The sequence below is a fragment of the Hibiscus syriacus genome, unplaced genomic scaffold, assembly GCF_006381635.1.
Source record: "Hibiscus syriacus cultivar Baekdansim isolate YM2019G1 unplaced genomic scaffold, ASM638163v2 tig00117000_pilon, whole genome shotgun sequence".
Taxonomy (NCBI): Eukaryota; Viridiplantae; Streptophyta; class Magnoliopsida; order Malvales; family Malvaceae; genus Hibiscus; species Hibiscus syriacus.
Window position 1 is genome coordinate 1,270,561 of NW_024063516.1, and position 12,002 is coordinate 1,282,562.

At 35.7% G+C, this 12,002-nt stretch overlaps 1 protein-coding gene and 1 pseudogene across 2 annotated transcripts; one reads left to right on the forward strand and one right to left on the reverse strand.

Moving 5' to 3' along the window:
* Positions 1–5,423: 5,423 nt before the first annotated feature.
* LOC120194629 (protein PYRICULARIA ORYZAE RESISTANCE 21-like) lies at positions 5,424–6,621 on the forward strand. Of its 2 annotated transcripts, none has more exons than XM_039196889.1 (3): positions 5,424–5,531; positions 5,791–5,872; positions 6,077–6,621. In XM_039196889.1, the coding sequence occupies exons 1-3, from the start codon at positions 5,520–5,522 to the stop codon at positions 6,502–6,504; spliced, it is 522 nt and encodes a 173-aa protein (XP_039052820.1). In that variant the 5' UTR covers positions 5,424–5,519; the 3' UTR covers positions 6,505–6,621. The 2 variants fall into 2 exon arrangements, with proteins under 2 accessions (XP_039052820.1, XP_039052819.1); XM_039196888.1 differs by having other exon boundaries at positions 5,424–5,537; positions 6,077–6,591.
* Positions 6,622–7,677: 1,056 nt separating this feature from the next.
* On the reverse strand, positions 7,678–10,699 carry LOC120194649 (annotated as a pseudogene).
* Positions 10,700–12,002: the final 1,303 nt, after the last annotated feature.

Below are 12,002 nucleotides of genomic sequence, written 5' to 3' on the forward strand. Positions count from 1 at the left end.
CGACCCAAGGGTGACTCACCAAAGCTTCATCATTACGAACGGATCTTCGAGGCCTATAAAAGGCCACTGATCCTGCATAACAAAGGGGGAGGAGAGCAAGTATACACACAACAGACAGAGACAACGAGAGACACGGACATAGAGAAATACACGACAACAAAGAGAAAAACGAACGGTAACCAATGAAATATAGCAACCAACAGAGTATTTGAAAGCGAAAAAGAAATGAGAGAAGAACTTACCCTCGCCGAAAACCAAAACGTCGTCGGAGATCTAAGTTCAATCGAAGGTAACAAGTTTGGTTTATTTTAGATCTAGGATAAAATAAGAGGTTTTAGGAGAAAGGAGGTTCAGATTCAGGATCAGGGTAAATCGGGCTTCAATTTGGAGTGTTTTCCAGAATTCTGACCACCGTGAATGGTGGTCAACGATGGTCGACAGGTGGACAGTTTCCCTCCGGCGAGAGAAACTTAGAGAGAAGGCAGAGAGAATTTTCATTTCTCTATTTTTGAGAGAGAAAATTAAAAATGAAAGGGTTAAGGCCCTTAAGGGCCAGATTTTGGGTATAAATACCCCTCCCCATGCGACGTCGTTTTGGGGAGGGGCTTATGAGTAATTTGTGAGTGGGTAAACCTCGTTTGTGGTCTCTGTATATTGTAAGCTTTACAATTTGGTCAATGAGATCAGGTTTCTACGTAATTCAATTTGGTCTTCACATTTTATTTATTTTTTATTTTAGTCATTAATTGCATGTATATATATATTTTAGGTGAAATAGCTTATTTAGTCCCTTATATCTTAATAATTTTTATTTTAGTCCCGTATAATTTATTATGGTTAAATCACACTTCCAGTACCTAGCTTTCCATGATATTTCGATCTATGGCCACTATTTTCGTTATTTTACAATTTAATCATCGAACTTTAATACTTTAATTTTTAATATTACTATTAATTTATTTACACTTTTAATACTACAAATATGATTTATTTACAGTATTGGCCTTAATTTTTTATATTTTCATGTTTTAATTATTTTATGTAATCGGGTTATATTATTTTATACAATGAATCATTAAATATTTCCTTAACTTGTTAGAAATATATTTTAAATGATTATTGGTATAAAATAATAACCCTGATATTTGTTGAAGGGATCATAAAATAAATTAAATAAAATTTGTAAATTTTATTGCAAATACATTAATTAATGAACAAAGGTAGCAATTTTAGGCTTTGTGGGGTGCTAATCATTCCTCAAACGTAACTAACTCCCAAACTCATTTTCTGGTAAGCAGACCCTTTTCGTGTTGTTTTAATAATATTTTTATAATTTTTATTAAAATAACCAAGCATTTTTTGTGACCAATCACACCTCGATAAATGATTGGTGGCGACTCCTCAAATTGTGTTTTATCTTATACCAGAAGAAAAACACTTATTTTTCGAGACGAGATTTAGAAAATAACGACAATTGTTTTCGCCGGGCAAATATCGTCCTGACAAAAAATATAAATTTATAATTATTTTAAAAGAAAAAAATATTCTCAAATATAAACCCAATTAATTTTATGTTTGTTCGTTTGTTTAGCATTTAAACGAACGAACATGAACAAAAATGAACAAGCTAAATTTCTTAATGAACGAACACGAACAAAAATCTTTTAGTTGTTCGTGCTTGTTCATGTTCGTTCATTTGTTTGGTTAAAGTTAAACGAACGAACATGAACATAACCTTGCTTGAGTTCGTCTGGTTCGTTTATAGGCCTAGGACCGATAAAAAAAAGATAAGAAGTTGTTATTGTTATTGTTATTGTCATTTTATTATTGTTATTTTTAACTATTTAAGAAAAGGTTATTATGTATTTATAAACAAATACTACATTGTATTTAGTCCATGTTAATAAAAAAAAGTCATTATTAATAGAAAATATATTATAATTACTAATCTGCATTGGTTGTACCAGCCTAACAAAAAAAAGGGGGTTTTGGCCCATTACAGCAAACATGCTATATATTTAGCCCATTAGAGCACCTGACTTTTTATTTTAGGGAATGCGACATTTGCTATAGTGTCATCTCGAGGTGACGAGTTCCATGATATATAATTTTTTAATAGACCTCGATGAGTAGGCCCCACGTGAGGTATTAATTTAATGTAAATTAAAAGAAATTATCACCCATTTAAAAATATTATTTAAAAAATTATAAAAATAATTTGAATTTTAAACCTTTAAAAAAAATTAATGGAACTCGTCAAGTTCCTTCGAATTTAAAAAATAGTTGTTTATAATCGTTGGTTAACGAGCAACAACGGTCACTTGGGCAACAGTCATCATAGAACTCATTACCTCGAGGTGATGAGTTCTGCTGGATTAAATTTAAAAAAATTAATTACAAAATAAATTAATAATTGTATTAAAAAAATAAATTGCTTGCAAACTAGTACATAATAAAATTTATTTATATTTTCTAAGTTTTTAACGATGTCGAGGAGTGGTCGAATGATAATGGTGTAGTGTTCGTCGAGTACGACGGGGTCGTCGGTCTTGATTGTCATCTTTGTCATATTTATCTTTATCTTGGTTTTGTTGATCAAAAGAAGGTTACTTAACAAACTCTAAGATCTACCTTTGAAATACGGTAATGGGCTTATGGTATTTGATCCCATCATTGTTGTTACTGAATCAACTTGGCTACCTTGTTGACCATATATGATATGATCTCATTCACCTCACTCGCATGTTCTGTCGAAGATGCTTGAGTGTGTTTCATTGCATCCCATGAACCTTTAACCAAGTCGGATGAGTCTCGGTTGAAGTATGATATGCATGACAGAAATCGAAACTAACCTGAGAGATGCATAATAGTAACTTCATATGTAGATGCTGAAGCAGAAGAAGAAGATGACGATGATTTTTTCGACTTGGCAAATATGACCTTATGTTGTTCCAATTTTCCCCTCTCTTTTGCTATCGTGAGATATGATTTCCTATTTTCTTTGTAATTTCAAAGATAGGGAGAATGGTCGAAATATAGGTCCATCGGTGTAATCTCATAACGCACCGGGAACAATTATTGACGCTGATTCCATCACTCAATGTAGTAAGCATGCTTCATCGGCCAATTTTCTGTATATTTCCTACGCGTATCAATTGTATAGAGCGCGTCCATATCAAATATTTGCGTAGGAATCAGTTGATGAGATGCAAATTGTTACAACACTCTATCAGCGACTTGCAACTCAACAATAGTAAAATATAATATAGGCGTCACGATACACCATAAATCAGACCCATCAAAAAATCCCGATGGTAATAACTTGTAGATCTCTTTGTCAGAATAAGGAAGCCAAGAAAATTGTAAATATTAATTATAAAAGTTTGTATATATAAAGTTAAACAATTTCAAAATAAAATAAAATAAAGAACTAATATTTATCGCATGTCGACCGACAATGTCGATCCTCATCCGTATATCATTTTTAGTGGCACCCGACAACTTCATCTCGGTTATTTTATGGCGCCATATAAAAATATTAAAAATGATTAAAAAATTAGTTAAAAATGAAGTTAAAAAATTACCTTCCAGCTAGAGAAAACTCAACTGAAGCTATTGTAATTTGCGTAAAAAATGAGAATCGATATCAAGCCCATGATTGTAGCAATATTAGACAGCATGCTACATCGGCTTTTCGACCCCGCTCGACGATTGCACCTTTGCAAAGCTCCCAGAACAAAAAGGTTAAAATCGTCGAGCACCAACTAGTATTACAACCCTCAACAAAATTATTTAAAATAGATAGATACTGAGTGTATGCCAAAATTACCGAATTTATCAAGTAATAATACTCATCTGATCAACAAGAAAATATATGCCCAGGATGTAAAAATAACTTCCTCCTCAAAAGAGTTGCCCATCACTTGAAATTTGGACTTCTAACCACGTTATCCGTATCCGATAGCCGTCCATGACCTCGAATAGTGGCAACCTTCCCAAAACTTTGTAAACCATACCCATGGGGTTATAATTATTTCGCCTCACGATGACGACACCATTCACAAGAACATCAAGTTGTAAGCGACATCTTCCAAAGTAATCTTCGTTTCACCACTCAAGAAATAGAAAGTGTGAGTCTCGGGCCTCTAACGTTCAATTAGAGTAGAAATCAACGCCAGGTACACCTTAAATCCACATACAAATATGGCTAGATATAGATCGGATTGTTGAAGATATATCATCATCCGTTGATGCGGATCTGTCGATATCATCCTGCGTTGACGAATGCTCCGTTCTTCTTCCGAACAGAGTTTGATCGATGAAATATTAACATTATGGAGGCGTAACATTTCTTCTCATGAAGCCATTTTTCGAGATTTCTTTAAGAAGTACAATTTTTTCTCAAATTTGTTCGTAACAAAGGATGATAAAAAACTTAAACTCTAAACCCCTATTTATAGTCCTAATCCCAACGACTATAAACGACAATAAATTTAAAAAATCGAGGTGACAAGTTCTATGATGACCATTGCCCAAGTGACCGTTGTTGTTACCCGTTGACCAACGACTATAAACGGCTATTTTTTTTGGATTCGATATGACGAGTTTCATTAATTTTTTTAATGGTTTAAAATTTATATTATTTTTATAATTTTTTTGAAAAATAATATTTTTAAATGGATTCGTCTATGTGGAGCCTACTCATCGGGGTCCACTAAAAAATTATATTTCTGAAAACTCGTCACATCGAGATGACCAGTGATAATGTAGCAAACGTCGTATTTCAAAAATGAAAAGTTGGGTGCCGTAATGGGTTAAAACCCGTTTGCTGTAAAGGGCCAAAAAGCCCAAATAAAGGACCGAGCAATTTGGATGAGGCTGGTATGAACTTTTCAGGCTTGGTGTTTGACCAAATATCTTTGAAACGGATGGTGCGAAATAATGAATGGTATTATCATAGACCAATAACAACGGTGATGAAAATAGACCTTCACTGCTGTTACAGCTGCTGTGGTACTGATATGTATTCCAAATGTATTCAACCTTTAATTCTCTTTCTTACGTTACGAAATTGCATATTAATAGTATATCCTCGAAAAAAACGAGTTCCTGAAAATCAAAAGGACACCAAGTGATTGAGAAGTCGCGTTCCATCTCCTATCATTAATTGAGGGTGTTGGATGATTTATAGATTGGACATGGGATTAATTTGAGCCACTTGGGCATGGGACACTTTTACGGTTGGGCGAATGACGCATAATTGCATTACATCATCAACCTCGCGTACGATATAATTTATGGTTTCCATGTAGTAAGGTGAGATGTATCCATCAACGCCAGCACATGGGAGGCTGAATATTCTACTGCTACACTTCGTTTTTAATTCACACCCCTTCGCCCCCTGCCTGCCTACCTACATTTTATAACGTTCTTGCCACCTTAACCCTAAACCGGAGTTTCCACAGCCTCGCACAGTTTTCACTTCAACATTGATCTTCAGCAGGTCCAAGGTAACAGACATGGCGGAGAAGGTAAAGGTTTCACTTTCCACTATAATTTTATTCTTTAATTATAGGAGTATCATTATTATTATAAAAGAGGCTAACTAAGATATAGCTCATCTGCTCATTCTTCCATGCCGGAACCGGAATACGTTATTTGCCTTTCTTATGCTTAATAATGCGGCAAAATTCAAGAATGCTAAATTTGGGATATGGAATTATTTATCTCTATAACTTTCATTTATCATACGTAATTGTTTCATGAAATATATGCTACGTACGGATGCAGGAAACGATAATGGTGTTGAAGGTCGACCTTCAGTGTTGTCGCTGCTACAAGAAAGTGATGAAAGTTCTTGCTAAGTTCCCTCGTGAGTTTCTAACCTTTTTCATTTTTATGATTTGTCCGCACCTGTATGTACATACGTAATTGTTCGTATTTGTCATTTTGTATTATTATATGTATTATTATCATTGAATTGCAACACAGTACTAGGTAGGTCTTGGGTGATAATTAAGCTCAAGGCGAGAAATAGTCTGAGTTGATTTTTGATAATGGCTATTGTGAACAAGAGAAATACGAGACCAGATATACGACAAGAAGGCCAACACGGTGACCATCACGGTGGTCTGCTGCGATCCAGAGAAGCTGAGGGACAAGTTATGCTGTAAAGGTGGCGGATCCATCAAGAGTATCGAGATCAAACCACCTCGAAAACCCAAGGAGCCCAAAGAATCACCGCCAAAATCACCAGCGAAAAAGGCTTCTCCACCGCCGCCGGCGGAATGTCCGCCGGTCAGATGTTGTTGCACAGAATGTTACCATGTCCATCTTTGGGGTCCTCCCCCTTGCTACTTTGGTGTACCACCACTTCCTCCCCCATGCTATTCTTATGGTAGGCCAGTTTACGATAACTGGGGCGGCTGCTGCTACAGGTACAAATGTGCGAGTCTCGGTGATTGTTTTAGCGACGAGAATCCACAAGCTTGCTCTGTCATGTAACTGTTTTAACATGGCGCATTCTAAAAGATGGTAGTAATAGCTTGGATATGTATCAGTTCTTTTATGTGAATTTTTATTTTTTCTTCTTTTTATTGAACAATGTTTTATTGGTCATAAATAGGAAGATTAGTGGTGATGGGTGTGTTTTATATTTATCTTAATTTGTGTGGGGTTAGTAGTTTGGTGACTGGCCCATTGTCCTTCAGTTGCGGTTATGAATTTGTCTTTCTTAAATGTTTAAAGCAGAAGTTTAGGTTCCAGTTTCCACATTCACGGCATGCAACGTAATGGCTTTGTGCCTGCCTTGGACAAATATTAAATGAGACCCAGATTCATTGCCACGACCAGTCATTCTCATTTCAACGTGCAAAGTCGTATGGATTTTGATGGTTTTCTTAATGAATCAAAATGATAACTATAAACATGAAATTAGTCAAAGGTTTCTAAACATAAAAAAATTATTTTAAGAGATTTAAAATTTATATTTTATCTACTGAACTTTTGCAACTTTATTTTCTTTTTTTACGGTTCAAGTTGATATATTTAATGACCTTTTAACGTATTTGATAAAAGTTTAAATTGTTCAATATGGTTTTATAGTTTGATGGATATGGTAATTTCAACATGTGATAATATCATACCTTAATGCTTTATTTCAACGAAAATTTAAAAAATGTATTGAAGAAGAAAAAAAACCATCAATCGCTACGGTTGTAATATGATTCAATTTTATATTTCCAGGAAATAGAAATATAGATATGAACGATTTTTACAAGTCATATACTAATTAAGTCGATGAACCTTAAACCTTAAATCATTGCAAACTTTCAATGAACCAACTCCCATCACTCTCTTTTTATTATTTCAGATATCACCATCTTTCGTATAATACCTAATAAACCAAAACATAGCTTCATTTTCTTTGACTAAAATGATAAATAATATAGAATGACTACAAGGAAATATCTGTTTAAAAAAAATTAATCCAAAACTTCAGTAATACTCTCCACTCACTTAGATCGTAGATTCATGATTATGATGTTCACTGCTTTTGTTTATTATTATCATTAGTTATCTCTATTTACGCAACTTTAGTTAACAAAACAGGTTTATATGTGTATTATATAGTGATCAGAAAGTCTTAGTCTAAAGCGTAAAATTACACCTTAAATATGGAAATGAAGTCACTCCTAGTGCAAGTCAACATATAGAAAGAGTTCAGCGACTGAATTAGTGTCGCATGATTAGACAATCACTCAAGAAAAAGAAAAAAAGCAATCATTCCTTAATCCCTGATGATTATTATTATAGCTGCAGCAGGCTGCCTCACTTAAGCTGCTGGGCATATGGTTCCGCATTTGCCACTGCAGCCTGCGATGAGCCTGCATTGGACTCACCCTTGAGATATCCTCCCATGGTTCCATTCCAAAGAAGCCATGGCCATGGTGATGGTGATTCCCCATGTGGAAGCTAGCAGGTACAAAAGAAGCAACACCTAAAGCTCCATAATCAACCACTCTCTTCACCAACGGCTCACCCCTGGTCGATCCGCGTTCACCCTCCAGTTCCCGGTAGCGATGGAGATATACCATCAAAGGCTCGATGTAGTCGTCGAAGCCTAGCTTACTCATTGCCCACAGCACATCCTCCGCAGTGATGGTCTTGCGTTGCTCACATTGGCAGTGCTCGTTGGCTTCTCCCGTTACGAAGCTGATGTACTCTGAGACCCATTCTTGGATGGTTTCCTTGGCATCATCGGATATTTTAGCGTGCGGAGGGACAATCTTGCGCATGATCCTTATAACATTAGCAATCGGCATGAAGCGGTCTTGTTCTTTCACGGTGCACTCGTTGTCATCGGAGTTCGAGTGGCTGTTGTGTGTATGGTTGACTTCACCCGTTCTCACGTTCATCTCTGGCACCTTCAATCCTGGACCAAACAAACTTTCCCAACTTATTTCAAAGACATAAAACACTAATCACATTATTAAAAATTAACTATTAATTAGCAAGATTTGGTCATTGAAATCGGGTGAATGGGACAAAATATATTAAAGTTGAGTGAACACAAGGCGAGGATGAGAAAGAGGAGTCCTTGGGAAACATGAAAGGCCCCATGAGTTATAGTTTAGGTACCCAGGGGCCATGGCACCAGTTAAGCATGCAAAAGGCCCGTTAGAAGCTCAGAATTGTTTAAGCTGAAAACATTTTTTTGACTTAAATTTGAAGTTTTGAAATGAAGATGCTTTCTTTATTCATTTAGCACAGAATGAATGCATGGCTGCCACTTGTTATCGTGGGGTCAAGTGCCAATGCGTTTCCGATTGGCTTCACACGCCTGCCGTAAGCCATTTGCTTTGGTTAAGTTAGTTTCCATGATCTTGTGTCTCCACTTAAATCTTCGCAAGCACCACCAAACAGAGGTAATGCAAACAGAAAATCAAGCAAGGTAAAGCATCCCGATCGAAGAAGAACTCGGAGGAAATCCGAAACACGGACATGCATCAAATTAAGAAAGTGAGAAACAACAAAAAGGGGAAAGCTGAAGACACCATCTGCATGTTAATATCGATGGATGGTAGCAAATCCAGGTCAAAGACAGAAACCAAAATAGTATCAGTTGGATGCAAGAGATAATTCAAATACTGGATTTCATGAATGAGAGGGGTAGATATAGTAGAATCATCTCATAAAGAAAGATAAATATATTGCAGGTGCAGCTGCATATGGATAAAATGGGGAAATTATCATGGATCCAAGCAGTAATTTTCACCATTTTTTCAAGTTATACACACACACACACACACTTTACCAGAGGCATTGTCGGGGAGTTTTCGGTAGCTGCGGAAGCCTCCGCGTTCCATCTGTCTCTCCTTTCTTGCAAACTCCCCCCTAACTGGAGCTGGATCCCTCTCTCACTCTCTCACACGCAGACAAGTTTAGGAGTAAAACTTGAGCTGTTTGTTGATTTTTAATCAAGAGGATACCAAGGAGAGCACTTGGCAAGTGTCAATATTTATAGTGCCAAAAAGGTTATGCCACGTGGCAAGGCGATGCAAACGAAGTATAGAATTAGCTCTTAGCAACCTCCCGGACCCAAACCCATACCCGAACCCGAACCCAATCACAATTGGCTGACTACTGGTCTACTGTATGCCAGGGTTCAGGTGGCATGCAGCAGTAGCTTCTTTTCGTCTCTTAGATATGAAGACTTAATGTGCCAATGAACTAAAACTAGCTATAGTTTTTATTACCAACTGTGTTCGTTCAAGTGGTACGCAACTTGATACAATTTAAACAAGGTCTCAGGTTCGAGTCCTTATGTATGCATAAAATTTTTGTTAGGAGAGTCACTCAACAAAGTTAGGTGTGCTACCCGGGTCGATCTAGATTAGCCAAATCTAAACCTTGGAACCGAAGGACAAAAAAATGATAGTTTTTAGTGGTGTATATGAAAAGAGAATAAATGTATATAACACCACTTTCAAAAGCACTTCCATCGGGTGAAAAACTTGGGGTAGATAGTGTGGAACTTCGATGATAAGATGTAAATAGAAAAGGCATAAACGTGCCCTAGCTAAGAAAGAAGAAAGAAAAAAGAAACCAGAAGAACAAAAGAGAGAGAGAGAGGAATTAATATTCAATTTTATTTTATTTACTTCACTAATGAAATACAAAAGTAAACCTACAAATATATAGTGTGCTAGAAGGAGCAATATAGCCCAACAAATACGGGTCATTCATAACAGAATGACCCAACAACCCAAACCAACGTAACAGAAACAAAATAGAATAACAGTGCATAAGAATATATATCCTATCAACGCAACAACTAGAAACAATCATATTAGAGCTCAAAGAAACAAAACGAAAGAACAAGCAACCAGCACAATGAAGAAAAGAAAAAAAAATAGAGGAAGAATATTACCAGGAGACCAATCAAAGAGCGAAACAAATGGACCAAACACATTGAGGGTTGCGCAGAGGAGATCGCGATCTCGCGAGACAACAAACAAACCTCGACAAAACAATAAAAAAAAAATCATTGATCTACCTTTGATTCACCATCGGCGACACTTCTTTTATCGAAAAATCGCTGTGATACCATATGAAACTTCGGTGATAAGATGAAATTAGAGAAGGCATAAAACATGCCCTAGCTAAGAAAGAAAGAAGAACCAAAAGAACAAAAGAGAGAGAGAAAAATGAATTAATACTCAGTTTTTATTTTATTCACTTCACTAATGAAATACAGAAGTAAACCCACAAATATATAGTGGACAGAAGGAGCAATATAGCCCAACAAACACGAGTCATTCATAACAGAATGACCCAACAACTCAAAAAAACTTAACAGAAACAAAACAAAATAACAGTACATAAAAATATATATCCTAGTATAGATTCTTTTCACTGTTCTTGGGGTATTCACCATTAAGAAACTCTACATTTTTTTTTAATTTTTTGTTGTAATATTTGTAAAATATTTCTAATATTCCAACTGTTACAAATAAAAAGTTCTGGGTGATGAGCTTTTATCTCTAAAATATTAAAAATTATATCACTTAGTAATAAAAGTTATGAGTGATGAGTTAATTAATGATTATATATATATATATATATGGATCTTACATGAGAGATCAAGCATTTGGGTTATTGTCACTAAAAAATGGAGGATATACGAACTCGGAGTTGTACTTGGATCAATAATATTAAAATTTCTTGATATCACTAGTCTTTTTATGATCATATTCTCCATCTCCTCCTCCTTTGCCTTCTTCTTTTGTGCATCTTGTTTGTTGTTTCTTCATCCTTCACTATGGATACTTGCTTTCTGGCTCTCTTGTATATATGATCTACCAGGTTTGTCGGATTTATAATCCCTTTCACTGTTGCTCGACCATTTCGCACATCCGTTTCCGCTGCCTCTACTCCTGTTAACTTGTTTTCATTACATACAAGATGTGTGGGAAATTAAAAAGATGTTAATTGGGTTGTAAAACACTAGGATCATCTTTTAATACTCTGAATGGGTTGCAAAATTACAAGTAATTAGCAGAATAAGGCTAGAAGTATAGATTCAATTATTAATTGAACGTCTGTCGGTCAATAATTTAATGCGAGAAGCGAATGCAATTAAGATGATTGATCACCATGCATGCTTGGAAGTATTGTTAATTCTAAATTACCTTATGATGAACATGGATTTGATAAAATATTATATTTTCAATAACATAAGAGAAGAGTGATTAAAATATATTGTTGACATCTTAAAGCTCATGGACTTAAACCCTCGATTAATAACTTCACTCAATATATAACCCGTGAAAGTTAGGGCTTGACCCCATGGCTGCGAATCAAAAGACAAAAACCCTTAACAACGGCCTTCCTCCTTGTAATATGCTCCTCTGTGTTTAATCTGTTAATATCAGCAAACAGAAAACCACTCACAGGCTTCACGGTAAACGATAATATGAAGTACAAACTCAATATCCCAA